This window comes from Hippopotamus amphibius, chromosome 1 (assembly GCF_030028045.1).
Source record: "Hippopotamus amphibius kiboko isolate mHipAmp2 chromosome 1, mHipAmp2.hap2, whole genome shotgun sequence".
Lineage (NCBI taxonomy): Eukaryota > Metazoa > Chordata > Mammalia > Artiodactyla > Hippopotamidae > Hippopotamus > Hippopotamus amphibius.
In genome coordinates this window covers 210,180,513-210,197,883 of record NC_080186.1, presented here as the reverse complement: position 1 = coordinate 210,197,883, position 17,371 = coordinate 210,180,513, and the positions used below count along the sequence as shown (strand labels likewise).

Below are 17,371 nucleotides of genomic sequence, written 5' to 3'. Positions count from 1 at the left end.
AGCTAACGATATATTACTTTAAATTTCATAGTCTTATTGGAAATTTCCTTTTGTAAGAAGCAAAAATATGCATGCATATCTTCATTCTTGGTTATAACTGATGGTGTAGATGATGCTCTCCTGAGTTTTCTAAAGCCACCAGAAAGAGAAAGAAGGAAACCACTGGTTGCTGGGTACCCACTATGCGCTTCCTCTGCTCTGTCCTTTGTTTTATTTAATTCACCTTAAAACCCAACAAAATATCTGGGTTTTTATTTAGAAATTAACCACAGAAGATAATAATATTTTGATTCTTAAAGATCTCTGTAAACTATATTTTTAAAGAAGTGTCACTTTATCTTATAACAGGATTTAAAATCTAGTAAAAGTATTGCCAATGGCAAATTTCTTTAGAAAGATAAGAAAAAAACAAGTATTTTAATATGAATCAGGGTGTAATGTTCAATGCAAACCTTCATCCATCACTTTTTTTAAGATAACTTTTCATCTGTCTTCTTAAAGTCACATGCATGCTGAAATTGATTCATTCTCTTGATGACAGATTTTATGTCAATTCAAGGACCAGTTCTTCCAGTATATGTCTATTTTTTTGTTGTGTCAAAACATATTCAGAATCTCCAAGGTTAGGAATGTCCAACTCTGAGTTAGGAATGATTGCCTTATGACCTTTTGACTTGGGTGTAGGTAAGACTTTTTGAAAGGCAAGAACTACAATTTAACCTTTATAGGCTTTTAGAAAACACATTGATAGAACTTCTTGCCCAAAGCTTAAGAGACCATCAAACATATCAAGTGATGGAACAACAGTTTTTCAGAGATCTGAGAAATGCCTCTCACTTGGGACTGCCTACGGACTGCACATATTTTTGCCATGTTCATTTAGGAATAACATGATGATTTCATGATTAATAGTAGCTCAAGGAAGTTAATCAGTTAGGTAAGATCACTCCTAAAAAAACCCCCACAAGAACATTTGCTTGAGAAACTTCTGAGATTTTGACATTAGAGAAGAGACTGAAAGAAACATTAGAGTAATAATAAGAATAAAATGTTAAAGTGATATCCGAATACATAAGAATCCCTTAAAAGAATGCACAAGAATTCCTTAAAATATACCACAATTGGGTAAAGGGTTTTTTTGTTTGTTTGCTGGTTTCATTCACAACAATTGTATTTCCAGATACTCTACAGTTAAGTTTTGGAAAAAACTGTCAAACTGAAATAAAATTCTCATTATTAGAGGGTTACATGTATAGTTGGCATATAAAAGAAATTTCTTAAAAACCAATTAGCAGGAGATCAATAACAAAGGAAGAAAATTTAAATGATAGCCATGGTTTCTCTTCTGAAGAGCTATTTCGCAGTATTGATGCACCTCAGTTAAGATCACAGGCAAAATTTATAAATTCAGAAGGCTCGAATAAAGATAAAAATTGAGTCTACAGCAAAAATTTTAAAAAATCACCCTATACATTACCTATGAAAATATTATTCTTACTATCAACACACATACTAACAACTATAACAATGTACAGTTGAACAGATTCTACTCTCTTGAGGAGAAAACATTAGAAGTAGTCACAATTCTGGAGCATTTTCTTGCATGATGTCAAAAAAGAAAAAAAATAAAAATAAGTAAAGATGTCAATTTACCTTGCCTTGGAGATTCTGAATATGTTTTGACACAACAAAAAATAGACATATACTGGAAGAACTGGTCCTTGAATTGACATAAAATCTGTCACCAAGAGAATGAATCAATTTCAGCATGCATGTGACTTTAAGAAGACAGATGAAAAGTTATCTTAAAAAAAGTGATGGATGAAGGTTTGCATTGAACATTACACCCTGATTCATGTTAAAATACTTGTTTTCTTCTTATCTTTCTAAAGAAATTTGCCATTGGCAATACTTTTATGTGGATATTTCTAGAGTCTACCAGCCTTTCTTAGTTACTTATAGGGTGTAAAATATTTTATCTTATTCCACATGTCATTATTACTCACAAATAATGTTAGCCATACCCAGTTAATCTGAAATATGACTGGAATGTTTTCAATTTTAAAAATATTACAGAGTGACAAAGAACAACTTTAACTTCACCATTCAAGTATAACAAATGGAAAGGATATTTTCCATGGTTTCTTCTAATTAAGAACTTGAAAAGTTCATAAAGGCTATATATTATAAAACTTTAGTTGCTTTATTAAAAAGGCCAGGCCTTTAATATGAAATTTTAGATTTCTTTTTCAAATATTACTTAAAATTTTGAGGATATTAGCCACTGGTCTCTTAAATTGAGGATCAAATTATATGCATTTTAGGCCCTAATCAATAACTTGAATGAGTTGATCGATTCATTCATTCTTTCACTCAACAGTACTTATGGTGGGAATGTAAATTGGTATAACCACTATGGAGAACAGTATGGAGGCACCTTAAAAACCTAAAAATAAAACTACCATATGATCCAGCAATCCCACTCCTGGACATATATCCAGAGAAAACCATACTTTGAAAAGATACATCCAGCTTTACGTTCATTGAAGCACTATTTACAATAGCCAAGACATGGAAACAACTTAAATGTCCATTGACAGATAAATAGATAAAGACGATGTGGTATATATATATATATGAAGTAATGCCATTTGCAACAACATGGATGGACCTAGAGGTTACCATACTAAGTGAAGTAAGCCAGACAAAGACAAATATCATATGATATTGCTTATATATGGAAACTAAAAAAAAAGAAAAAGAAAAAGAAAAAGATACAAATGAGTTAACTTACAAAATAGAAATAGACCCACAGACATAGAAAACAAACTTATGGTTATCAAAGGAGAAAAGGGTAGGAGAGGGATAAAGTAGGAAGTTGGAATTAATATATACACACAACTATATATAAAATAGATAACCAACAAGGACCTACTCTATAGCACAGGGAAATATATTCAATACTTTATAATAACCTATAAGGGAAAAGAATCTGAAAAAGAATATATGTATGTAAAATTGAATCACTGTGCTATACACATGAACATACACAACACTGTAAATCAACTATACTTGAATAAAACAGAAACAGGACTTATTGAATGCCTACCATGTATCAGGTGTTGTGACAGGTATTTAGTTAGGTAGTGGACAACAGGTTGAGAAAGTAGAAAAAGACAAATGTGGTTCCATCCCTCCTGGAGCAAATATTGTAGCATGAAAACACAATTTCCAATAGAGTGTGATAATGTGACAGTGAGAGAATTACAGAGGACACAGTAGTATCCAGGAGAGAATTTAAGCCAGATCTGGTGTAGGATGGAGCTGGCAGCAAAGCCTTCCCAGAGGAAAATGCATCTAAACTACAGTTGAAGAATTTAAACAACAGAAGGCTGGGGATGCTGTGGGCAGAGGTACTCTTTCCATTCTTTTCCTCTAGGAAGAGCACATTTATAAAGGAAGGGGAAGAGAGAAGGTTGTGTTTGGTTTGAGAAACTGAAACAAATTTAGAAGTGTGGTAAGAGATGAACTGAGGCCAAGTCACGCAAAGATTTTTAGGCTATCTTAAGGAAACTGCAAATTTATTCTGAGGCTGATAGGGAACAACTGAAGGGTTTAAATAAAGGAGCAAAAGAATCAAATCTACGCTTTAGGAAAAACATATCACACAGGTTACAATATGGGAAGTAGGTTTTTAAAGAGTAAGACCAGAAACCAGAAGGCTGGTTAGGAGGCTTCTGCAAAAACCCAGGTGAAAGAGAGTGGCAGTCCAGATCCTGGAAGTGGCAATGCGGATGGTGAGAAGTGAAAGAATTTTAAAGCAGCTGAATCCTTTCTTCAGGAGTTGCAATAACCAGTACTTGCTAAATTAGTTAATGTGAGTGTGCAGAACTGGTGAAAGTGAGGTTCAAGAAGATAACAGGCAGAGGAAGGGTGGCCTGGAGGACAGTGGGAAGCAGCAGCTAGAAGGATGAAGAAAAACAAAGTGTGGCATCATGCAAACCACATAAAAGGAATGGTTTGTGAAAGAAGTACTGTCCGGAGTACGAACAGTGTGTTACTCACTCACGTGCCGTCCCTATTTCTCGTGGTGTGTGACGCTTCATAGGCGCACCACAAACACTTGTCAAATTAATCATTTAATTCAGTAGTACTGCTACACAGAGACAAGGGCATGAGGCTGGGTTCTGGGATGATAAACATGTCCTGTGTTTTATAGAGAGAGAGACCCTACCTTCAAAAAGCTCAGAGAATAGTAAAATGAGAAAGACATACATAATTATCCATAATGTATGGAAATGAAAGGACTTGATAAAGCTTCAGATCAATAAAGATCCAGATAGAATGTTAGGGGAAAGGAAAGAAAAAAAGCGAATATTTCTGTAAGAACAGGTAAAAGTAAGGTTAAGACAGAAGAGACTATTGGAAATTCCAGGGGACTTGGTAAGAACAGTTTCACATGTGGCAAATCTGGTTTGATGAAGGGTGACATTTGCTGTTGTAATTGCTTTCGTGATTTCCAGAAATACAATGAATTACCACAGTTTTGAAACTCATAAATGCAGCATAAAAATCAATAAGAGAACTCATATCTTTCAAATAAAATGACCTCATTATGGAATTAAACTGTCTTATTTTTCTTTGCCACAGAAGACATTAACAAATTTGTGCATACTTAAAAGTACTCCACAAATAAGTGCGCTTCAAGAAGGTTGTTTTAAAAAGCACTGACTGTAACCTGACTTCATTTGCAAATGATAAACAGACTCTGCAACATCTATGCTTTCCTTCTATAAGCAAGCTCTCTTATGAGAATGTAATCAAATCACTCCATTGCTTAGCAACCACAGGTAAAGAGCTAATAAGTCATGAGTCATGATTCTATGGGAACAATCTATAGGTCAGTGGCATGATTTCAAGGTGGTTTGGATTCCTGCTGTGATGCTTTCAAACCAATGTTGACACAAAGCATTAGAACAGATGAGAGTTAAAATGCAAATGCTCTCATAATCAATAGAATTGACCTATACATAGTGTGGTTTGGTCCACTCTGCTGCATCAATCTGACTGTAGCATCTATAAATCAACATAAGAGCAAAAATAGCACATGAAAATGGATTCATAAGGGATTTTTGTTTTACTCATTTAATTAAGCCAAAGAGGAAGGCACATTTAAATTAGCATGAAGGTAATGACTCCGACTTTCACCTAACCAACAGGAAATCTTCTAAGGAAGAGGAACAATGGGTAGTGAGACATTTTTAGAAAATATTACCTGTAACCACTGCGACTGGTCATTGTGGCCGGAGGTCCAGGCATTCACTTTGCCCTGCTTGTCCAGCCGAGCTTTCCTTGGTTCCCAGGTGAACATGTCCATATTGAGAGTTCTGAAGATGCTGGAGGCAGTGATCTGATAGTCTTGTATATGTCCTGATTTCATCCCCAGAGGCTCAGAACAGCCTGGAAGAAAATAAGAAGGGCTCTATGAGAAAAATAATTTATCACCCTGGGAAGTTTTCTGCATTCATTTTAGATAGGCAAGAGAAGATTAAGCATAATGCTATTCATTCCCCCAAAGAGAGAGCATCTAAATTCAAAAAAAGGCTATAATCAGAAATAAATCTGGAACAAAATGGAAAAACAAGATAGCCAATTCAAGCTATTTTGTCTGAATATATTTTGGAAAAATTGAAAACAAGACAGACAATTCAAACTACTTTTCTGTGATAAATGATTTTGCAAAATGAAAACAATGCTGAAATGCCCTCTCCTGTCTTATTACTGATAGCCTCATGATGGTTCCCTGGATTTCAAGTTTCATTTTGCCTTTAAAAATGGAACATTTTCTCAGAAAGTATATTTGGTTTTCTTTTATTTGTTTCCATAACAGTGGAAATGAAAATTCCCTCAGTACAAAGTCATTTTCACAAACTGCTCCAATGGTATATTCTAAACTGGACAGCATTTGTTTTCTAAGAAATCTGTTAATCATTATCATTGATTCTTATAGTATCTACATGGCTTCTTCTGAAAGACAGGAAACTAATATTTATTCAGTGTATACCATGTATCCTGCATTGTGGTAGTGTAGAATTTAAACTAATAGATAACAGGAAGAAAATAAGCTAATTCTAGCAAAAACCATTACTGGACAAGCCTTTTCATAAATTTCTAAGTTTTAATCATATTCAATAACCTCTAGTATTGGATATTTTTTGAAGATTTTCAAATCTGCCATATGTATTTTCAGGTTTGACATGGTGCAAAATTTGGGTTTGTTTGTCCTCGAAATATCTTGTGTATATATATATATATATGTACATATACACAGGATTTCCCAGTGTTGAATCACAATTGTGCCAAAATTACATTCACAAAGCTTGTAATAGAAAGCATGATTCTATTATCATATTAGCCAGTGGCTGAGCCTTCTATATGTAAAATTTTACAGTTTGGTCAAGGAACACACAGGTAAGTTTGATCAAGAAAGCCAAGATAAAATAGGAGACTTCTCTGATTGATGCCATCTCCTCATACTCTACTTGGTGCCCTATTTATTAGCTGTGTGGCCTTGTACTCATTATTTAACCACTTTATGCCTCAGTCTTCTCATCTATAAAATGGTGATAATAATACAAATTATCTTTAAAACGTTTCCTAAGAAATTAGTTAATAAAGTATTTAGAAACAGTGCTGGCATATAGCTAGAATTCAGCAAATGTTAGCTATTTTTATTATTTCCATAAAGCTCATTCCAACAGATGACAATATTCAGTCCTCAAATCAGCATATCAGTGAGTACTAAAGAATATCCTATGATTGGCTGCCGTTTCTGAAACTAGACCATTTTCAGTCCATGCTCTAAGAGAAGTGGTTTAGAACTCTTCATTGATAAATACAATTCTTAATTACAATTACTTGCTTTCTGTCCTAGTCAATCCAGATCAAGTCTTCCGTCTTGAGGCTCCACCATATTTGCCTTCACCTCCACCTATAAGGAAACTCCTATTCTATGCAAACATGAAAGAGACTGACATGGAGGATTAGCCAATTGGATGTCTTAGCTCAAGTCTTGTTGAGTTGTAGGCATAGGAGACCTATACCCCAAGTTCCATGACATAAGTAGTTCTAAATCCTAAATATGGATTCCGGAAAAGAAAAAGTTCATGACAAATCTCAAAAATTTTAGAAAGTTCTAAAGTCTTAATAGCATGCTCTTTATCTTCAAGTAATTCTAAGGCAACATGAATTGTCTGTATTATGGATTTCTGACTTGTTCTTCTGTTATCACCACCAACCCTCGAGCTCCACCCCACCTTGCCGCTGGCATCTCCGTAAAACTGCTTGGCTTACAGAAGAGACACAAGGGAAAGAAAAGGTAGTTGCTTTTCTCCTTCTGCGATGCAACACAGTTTTTGAAGTATTGGATAGAAAAGAGATACATTTACTTTGACCATTTCTGCTTAGTCATAGAATTCATCCCATTGCCCACTCTGTTATCTAGTACTTAGCCCAGAGGAAGTGCTGAATAGTTTGTTCAAAGAATGAATGATTATTCTTCTACTAATTACAGCCCTGATCCATTTCATTCTAAATATCTTAAATGGTATCTCTTTCAGAGAATTTAGGGGAATTTTTTTTTAAAGTGTCTGGGAAAAGATTAACTGCTATCTTCTAGGCATGCTGAGAGATCTCAGCTTATTGAATACAATAAGGCAGCCTTGGGCTTCACAATGTTGCACTGGATTGTGGGAAACAGTTTGGTATATTATACTACTGTTTATTTCCAATTGTTACAGCTAACCTCTCTGCCAATTTGCCTCACACCATAAATTTCCCTTCTCATCCGTATCATTTTATATGTATAAATTAACTCTTTAACCAGCAGGGAGAACACCTGAACAAAATGAAGTATTAACAACAAAATTGATTATTTCTATAGTGAGGTGCTCTAGCTTTAAATTTTTATTTATTTATTTATTTGGCCACACCACAGGGCATCCAGGATCTTAGCTGCCCAACCAGGGATCAAACCTATGTCCCCTGCATTGTGAGTGCAGAGTCTTAAACACTGGACTGCCAGGGAAGTCCCATTGTTTTTCAAATATTTATTTATTTATTTATTTATTTATTTATTAGCATTCATCAAGAGATATTATTCTCCGCATATACTTTCAAAATCAATTTGTGGGGTTGGAAGATGGGGTATGGCTTCTTTTTGAAAACATAAAAATTCATAAAGGGTTTAAAAAATTCATAAAGATGTAACCTCTTGTCAAACTTGAAAGTTAAAATTTATTTATATCTTAGGGGTGTAACTGTGCCATGGTCTGAGAGACTGGCCCTCATGAATCAAAAGACTGAAAAATTGGGGAAGGTGATGCTTAGCAACTAAAAAGCACGGGACTTGCAGTAAAGTTCATTAAACTGTGGCTTTGTCTTGATTGCTTTATGATGAATGACTTAGGGATGACACTGGCCTGTGGGGATATAGTGACACGCAATATAAACACTGTGCAGCAATAATTCTGCTGAGATTTACTGGTAGTCAATAAGCCAGCTCAAATTACCAAAATAAGGAAAACATCCCCATTACAATAATTAATGGTACTAAAACTGCATGTTGATTGCTTCATAAAAGACACCCATATATAATGTGAAAATGTGATTCTTAAAATAGTACAGATTCACTCATCTGCCCTAATGTCTCTAATTCCTTTGACTGTAATGGGTTCATTTAAAGTTTGGTTGTTTTCTAATAGTAACTTCTATTTCCTTCAAAATCATTCCCTTTGTTAACATCACAAATAAACACGAGAAGGGAAATAGGTATAAAGTGTGCATTTTAACCTACATGCAACCTTTTGAAATGAATAAAAAGCTCTCAGTTGTCTCTTTGCAGGGATGCGTGCTATTTTTAACTAAATAGTATTTCTGTAAATATGATAAAAGTCTCTCATACTTGGAGGTTAAACTAAAAAGTGAGGCACACATTAATTTTTAGTTTTCTTAAAAACACAGTGGTTTGAACAAAATTTTAGGCCACAGTGGCAAAGATAGTTTGTAAATGTAGATGACAGAAATATAAAAACAACCACCAAAAATATAGCACAGTGAAATGCCTAGGCAAGATTTTCTGTTGAGTTCAGAATCTAGCTAGATTGAAAGTGAACGACTATGAGAGCCACTCATAAAATCTTCATCTTTATATCTAGTCCTGATGCTCCTGGTAGACAAGGATTATTTAAATCTGAGTCCTTTGACAGATTATCTTTGTGTTCGAAAATGACATTATATAATAAGCAAGTTGCTAGGTAAGAATGATCTAAGAATGAATTTATAGTAGCAAACTTGGTTTTAAAGTTTTGTTTCTTTGGAAACAATGATAAATTTACATGTCTCATAAAACCTAAAAAAACCCCAAAAAACAAAACTAAATTCTTATGGTAAGTATATAAAGATACAGCTTACTTTTCTATGCTGTATAGCCTAAATGTAACTGCAATTTATGAGGTCAGATAGTTCCAGTTTTTATTGAAATTTTGTCATAAAACATAAATCATAGTTACTATTAAAATCAAGAAGGAACATTTAAATTTGACAAGTTTCCAGTGAAAATTTGTTATACTTTCTTTGACCACTCAAAGAAATACATTGCCCCTCTACATTAATTCTACTCTGTAGCATGTTTTAGAACTTGTTTATCCTCCTCCTCCTCCTCTCTCTCTCTCTCTCTCTCTCTCACCCTCTCTCGATTTCTCATTGAACTAAGCCATAGACATTTTGTAGCAGAAATGAATATCTATGGGTGTTGTAAAACTGCAAATTAGTAACACACTACATATAAATGCACTTTTTTTCCCCATAAAGAGAGTACAGAAATAGACAGTATGAGACTCACCTGACAGTTCACATCCAAGAAGCTCCATTCTCAAAGTGCAGTGTCTTCGACAAATTTGGGGATAGAGTCTCACATACTGAGCTTTTATGGGGGGTGTGAAAGAGTTAGCATAGGGTGTGTTGTTATCAACATTTCCACGGAACACCTGTGTACACAGATAATACAGAGTTTAAAATTATTAATTGCAACACTTTTTATTTAAACCTATTTTTGTATATTGACCCTATATCCTACCCAAGGTAATCGCTCAAAGATTGAATTAAATAATCTAGGGGTCTGGAGCATTTAGAAAGCACCTTGCCACCAGAAGTGAATATAAAACCTTTAGACAGAATTCTCATTAAAGCTGTAAACCACTGTGACCTATGGCTTAATCTATACCCTACTATGATGGTCTTGTCAATTTAGGGCCAGTCCTTCAGACTCCCTTAATCTTTCAACTTAATCTGGGATAGGGGTTTGTCTGCTCATTCTGCTACTTAGTAATTGTAGTTTTTTCATTTTATTTTGTTTTTAGGAACCAGTCTTCACTACTGCTTCCTGATCACTCAGTTTATCTAATACTATCGAATTTATGACATTTTAAGGTCTGATTCCTCAAGATTACTTCCTTATCAGTATGTCCCAGATAAGAGACTCCTAATTCTTCCTATATATTTCCAGTGAAAAGCTAATTTCTCTCCAAAATTTAAGTGCTGAAATGTGTTATTTTTAATTCCTTTAAATCTCATTCTCATTCTACCTTCTATATAACCTGGTAAACAGAAAACCTTTTTAAATTCATTTAAGAAGGTAACTTAAAAAAGTCTTTCATAAAATTTATGAGAGTCTAATCTAATGACAGTTTTAAATGGAATGAGTTGCAGTGCTGATTTTTTAAAATTAAAAATTTGGGGTAAAATTAATTAAAAAATTGGAACTATCACATGAAAAGGCAAAGCAGACACTGGAAATTATATGCATTTCTTCTAAATATTTGATTCTGCTAAATAACAAACTTTTCTTCCAATATGAAATATATAAAGATATTTATGTTTTCTATAGCTTAGTATTTTTCTTTAAAAATTACATTTTTTTCTTTAAAAATAATAGTTTTGATCTGTATTTATTTGATTAAGGACAGTGCTAATCTGTCAAAGCAATCAAATGAAATTGAAAGTTGACTTGTCAAAACTTAATTTCATACAGAGGATTATCCTAAGCTTGTGACAAAGTGTTTATAGGACCATCAATTAAAATCTGAGAAAGATTTAAGTGGTAGCTACTGTACATTGATAATTTGGAATAACACTTTACCCTCTCCACACCACTGGTTCAATTAAAAGAATAATAAATTTATTTTCAACAGCATAAGACTTCCGCTGAATATTCAGTAATTGTTCGCTAATCAATTATTATTTATGGGAGTTTACTTTCAAATTAATCATGTCCTGTAAGTCTTACCATGTCCTCATTGGTGCCTTTCACTTTGTACATTGCCCAAGTCTTTCCATCATTACTATAGGCAATTTTGTAGGATTTTATATACTCTGGGCTTCCAATCCTCTTGGCTCCTTGAGTAATCACACCAGTAACTCTCATTTTTCTTTGTAAATTTATCTGAGGAGACAAGGCATAATCAACTATAATTTCATTGCTTTCACGATGCTGATGATACCAAATTTGAAAATGGGACATTTTTATTTATTAGTAAAGATTTTAAGTAATACAAAACAAGAATATATCAAGCTTAGCTTCAAAATGTCTTTCTCTGATGGAACTTTTTTTTTAAAGTAAAGCAATATGTATGAACAAGCTTTGAAAAGGGCATTGTGTCCCCAGAATATAAGTATTGAAAGCATTTGGTGGATTATGATATGTAAGTATGAGTTAGCAAAGTGAAAAATGAGAATATTATCCTCTCAAAATAACCTCAATGACATTACTATGAAACTAATGTCAATATAACTGTTAATGTGTCTCAAGTGCTTTAGCTTTCAAAAAAATTCCATTAAAATAAAACCTGAAAATCTCTTTGAGATCTTTGAGTATTAGAATAAGAAAAGGTAAAGACAACTATGATGGCAGAAAACAAATACCAAAGTATCTTCAGTTTCTGAATCTTTATACTATAGTCTCTGCTTATGGGTTGTGTAAGTACACACTGGTCATGGAGGGTTTTTCACCAAATACTTTTCATCATATGGAAATGTTCTAACTGATATTTTCTTTCCATATTTTCTTCCCATTTCAAACCACCCTACAACAGTTTGCTGCAGCATAACTGTTACCTAATAAATTTTTCAACATTTTTCTCATATTTAAATAGAAATCTTTTGACACAACATTCATTAAATGCTACCATGTAAGGAAAATATTTTCTTTGTATATGGCAAACATTAAAACTTGTTCCATTCACTTTAAAGTGCCTTTATGATATCTATAAAATCTTACGCTCAGTAGAAAAGTACTGTCTTAATGTTCTTGACAAACTGCTATAAAGCTCTCCTCTCTACCAATTACAAATCAGAACAATTTAAATGTTATATTCTAATACTGTTAATAATTCAGAGACAATATCCAGAGAAAACCAAGATATCTTCGGATTCAGGTAAGTGATACGGGTTTCCACTCTCTGATGGGGCTATGAGAGTTAACATTTGAAATGGTAGAAGATGTGTATGAAGAAACTAGCTCCTGTAGAATCACTGTTTTTATAGGTACATTCATCTCATATATTTAAAAAGTCAAAAACCGAAACTATGTAAGCAATCCTGAAAGAGTACTCTCCCCAGACAAACCCTGTGACTTATTAAAAGGATTTCCCTGGATTTACAGATTTCAACTATGTTCACGTGTTAAGGGCAATCCTGAATCCTACATGTACTCAGCGCCCTTGGAAGCTTCTGAAAGTCTGCCTACATGGCACAGCCCACCTCCCTCTCTATTCTGAGTTTCCCTAAGTCTCATCTTCCCTCTCTGATGGTTCTTCCCCAGCTAGTTTTTCCAAAACGATTCTCTGTCTTACTCGTGTATAAAGAAAATCTGGGATTTGGATGCGTTAAAGAACTGGGGTGGATGGTCCCCAGCCTCTGACTGGTGAGCATGCCCATCTTTCACTTGTAATGCAAATCTATAAACAACATTTTTGTTTTTAAATTCTGGACCTGTGGTTCCTTTTTTCTCCCATAGTGTCAAGTGAGTTGACTCATATATCCAATTTTGCTTTTCTCATTTTAATACTTATACATCAAAATCACTGACATGAATACATTTTATGTCCCATTCTTATTTGAAGGTACAAATAAGAGAATATCCCCCATGAAGGTAAATTTTACTTATTACTCTTTTATCTCAACTAGTTCTCTAAAGATTGATTTTGGAATATTAACTGTGGGATTTGGTAAAGGTAACCTCCGAAAGAGACTTTATTTCAGTGTTAGGTAAATGACCACATTGCTAGGGAAGACCCATATTCTTCCACTATCTTATGTATGGCATTCATTTTCTTTTTTCAAATGAAGACTCTTCATAGTCTAAGTCTTTCTAATACATATAACATAAACAGTGGACACTGTGAATCATGTTTCCTCCCACTTTGGAAGCCGAATTCCACACTTGATACTGCTGAACATTCCTTTTTCAATTATCTTTTATCTTGTTTCAATTATCTTGTTTACACCTCTTGTAGACAGCTAAATTATCTCTGCGAGAGCTTTAGCTGATGAGCTGTAGACTAATTTTCTGAAGCTTAAATTGTGTAACAATCAAAAAATGAAAATCTGAGTATGTTTCTCTCTAAGTCATATCAGAAATGATGTTTTAAAAGATTCCTATTTGCTCTAATATTTACAAGCTCTGGATATATATCTCAAGGAGCTGGAGAGTAAAGTGGCATCCAACTTGGGTTGTATCTACTTTTAGTAGGTATTTGTAATTAAATATCAGTACTGTCTTCATCAAATAAAAAATAAAAACCAAAAAGTGATTCATAGAATACTGGTTCAGGGATTATTAACAATTACTAGATTTTAGGCTTTTGATTCCTTCTATATCTAGCATTACTAAGCTTGGAATAATAAGGAATTCATATATAATAAGAGCTAAGATTTCACTGTCATAGCCACACTCAAATTTAATACCAGGAATCTATATTACTGTGAGAAATAAACTAAGCCTTGGAAGAAGGTTATCACATGATTTTAGAAATATCTTTACCACAAGTAAAGATTTTCTGCAAGTAATCCCTTTCATCCCACTCCAACATTATTTTGTGATCTCTTTGTAAAATAACATTGGCTAGAAGGTGATCTGACTTCTGTTTATTCTGTCTGTATGCAGGTCTAAACAGACTAAAGGTCTACTAAAGGGGATTGCTTCAGAAACATTACTCCCTGTGATCTTGATAGATGCTTGGATATGCAAGAACATATTTTCATCTATTTATCTGGTTTCAGAAAAATTATTGTTCCACTGGATGGTAGGTACACTGTATGTTCTTAAAAAAGAAAGTAAGTTCTAAGGTGTTTTGAGTAAACTGTTTTCCCTGTATTAATGTAAATATTAAGAAACCAAATCTGGATCTAGAATGCCTAGAACCCTGGCAAAGGCCAGGCAGAAGGCAGAAAAAGACTGACAGTTTCAGCCCTGGCTTTTGCTACTTCCCACCAATACAATCTTGAACAGCTTGTCTAAGCTTTCTGGAATTTAATTTCCTCCCTAGTAAAGGGGGTTTTAATAGAATTCTTACATGGGAAAATTGTATAATACATGTAGAAATTTAATAACACCTGCCACCCAGAAAGCTTTGTGGTTGCTTTTTTGGGTTGATTTTTAGTTTTTGTTTTTCTTTAAATGAAAAGGAGCATTCCTTTTCTGTGTTCTGTGCTTGATGAGCTGATAATCATACTAACCACATGAAAAACTTTGAAATAAACTTCCAAAGCTATGTACTAACCAGATACTTAGGGCTATTATGATTAAGTGTGTGTGTATGTGTGTAAATCTAACCATTATACTCAACATGGGAGAAGAGGGGAAATTAATGGGTTCCTGACAAGATCGCAAACTAGCAAGGTCTACTGGCTCTCTCCCTCAAATTCAGCGCTGGAGATATTCTAGGACAGAAAGTTGCTGAGACTGATCAAACTCTAACACAAAAAAACCTTGAGAAACCCTCAGTGTAACAGGAATTTTTGAGATCCCAGCGTATGTTTGTGTGTCTGGGGTGTGCGGAGGGGTATTCCAAGGGCTGCTGCTGATAGAAGTAGACTTGGGAAGAGCTTTCTAGATGTGCCATTTCTCATTCTCATTTTGCTTGCATGGTCCCTTCCTGATGAACCCAGTGCCAGCCCACTACCAATGGGAGGCCAATGAGGAGCCTACAGTCACTAATAGACCTGAGTGTTTCACCCTCTGCACCACACTCCTAGTCCATGGACTAAGAAGGTAAAACAGAGGGATGGAGGCCCTGGTAAAAGCACTGTCTGGGGCAGATGAGGTCTTTTGCAGGGAGAAGAGAGATTAGAGTTGAGTACAGCCGAATTCAGTTCATCTGGAGAAGCTGAAGCTAAGGCATGGGTTTTACCTTTCTCTCCAGGTACATCACTAGCCAAAATATTAATAACAAATGCTCTAAGGAATAGAAGGAGAAGAAGACAAAAGAATATAGAAGAATTTTAAAAGAAGTGGCAGGTTAAAACCTCAAAAAAACCTTTAAAAATCCCTAAAAAGATAAAGGAGTTTTTGAAACATAAGACAGAAACAAGCACATAAATAAAAACCAATTGGAAATACTGAGAATAGAAAATATAATTAAAGTTAAATGAAGTTTAAAATTAAGCTAAACAATTTCCCAATGGGGTGACTTCAAGCAAAGAGTCATGACTGAAGAATAAACTAGTGACCAGAAAGGCAGTGGGATGGGATAAAGATATTGCCCATATTGGCAGATGATATAACAATTTACTTTGAAAATTCAAGAGAAGTAACAAATAATAAAAACTAATTAAAAAGTTCTGCAAGTTTGCTTAATATAAGATCAATATATAATTAATCTATATCAGCAATTATCAAAGGAAAATGTAATATAAATAATCCAAATATGTGATACTAGCACAAGTAAAGGCAGACTGATCAATAAGAGAAGAGAAAATCAACAAATAGATCCTAGTATGTAAGGAAGTTTTGTATATGAAATGAGTGATATTCAAATTAGTGGAGAAAAGGTAGACTGTGCAATAACTGGATTGGGACAATTTGATAGACACCTTAAATAAATGGATTTAGATCAGTGTCTGTCATCTTATCCCAGAGGAAATTCCAGGTAAATTAAACACTTAAGTGAAAAAAAAGAAAGAAGGAAAGAAAGAAACCATGAAGGACAGAAGAAATATAGAATTAAGAAAACTCTCAGAGATAAAAATGACTTTCTAATCATGGCACTAGTTTTACAAATGTTTTTATATTAAACTAAAAATTTCTTTAAAAAGCAAAATATAAATGACAAACTAGGATTAATATTTTTATCTGAGCACAGAATTGATTAATCAAAAAAATCAGATCTTACCAATAAATAAGTAAAACACAAATAATCTGATAGGAAAAAAAAATGGGCAAAGGATTTCATTAGTGGGCATCTAAGGAAATACATTTGGATATTAAAAATATGAAAAGATAATCTTACTCATGTAAATTAAATTAAATCTACCCCAAGATACTATAATTCTCCTTTCACATGTGCAAAAATCAAAAAAAATTATGATATGGTATTAGCAAAAGTGTAAAGGAATAGGCAAGCGTGTACATTCGTAGTGGGAGCATAAATGACACAATCTTTTATGAAGGACAATTTAGTGACTTGAAACAAAATGACAAATGCACATTTTCTTAAAGTCAACAATTTCATTCTAGGAATGTAGCCTACAAGTATAATCACATATAGGCAAAATGAGGTAGGTACAAAGTTGTTCCCTGGGTACAAAGTTGTTCCCTGCAGCTTTATATACAATAGAACACAATTTCAAACAATTTAAAATGTCTATCAATTGGGGTCTAAGCCATTTCATTATGGAGAAGTCCAGGAAATGAATACAATTCAGTTGTAAATCAAAAGAACAGGAAAGAAGCACGGGGGAGGCACCAGAGAGAGAGGAGAAAAAGAGAGAGAGATCTTAGGATACAATGTAAGAAATTACTGCTTTCAAGTTCTGGAGTGTTATCAAAGAAGAGGATCTACAATTATCTTGAAATTATGTGAAAAAAGTACAATGACCTTAGTAACAGGACAGTGTATGCTGCATACTCCTTTTTACTGTAAAGGGCAAATAATAAATATACACACTTTCTTGTATGTAATTATAATGTCTAAAAGCAAAAACAAGAAAATGGTTAACAATGGTTTTAAAAGGAGGTAAATAGATATCTGGAAGAGAGAGAAGTAGGAAGAATTTTTACCATACACTTTTGTTTCTTTTGAAAATTCTTATTTGT

General features: G+C 33.8%; 1 protein-coding gene across 3 annotated transcripts in view; it reads right to left on the bottom strand.

Annotated features, from left to right (window-relative positions):
* Positions 1 to 17,371, bottom strand: part of EDIL3 (EGF like repeats and discoidin domains 3) — a 411,932-nt gene that overhangs the window by 113,622 nt on the left and 280,939 nt on the right. For all 3 annotated transcript variants that reach the window (XM_057739846.1, XM_057739855.1, XM_057739863.1), the window contains 3 exons: positions 11,345 to 11,500; positions 9,902 to 10,046; positions 5,276 to 5,460 (listed from right to left, as the gene is read on the bottom strand). In XM_057739846.1, coding sequence (XP_057595829.1) covers positions 5,276 to 5,460; positions 9,902 to 10,046; positions 11,345 to 11,500 — 486 coding nt within the window. The remainder of the gene's footprint in view (positions 1 to 5,275; positions 5,461 to 9,901; positions 10,047 to 11,344; positions 11,501 to 17,371) is intronic.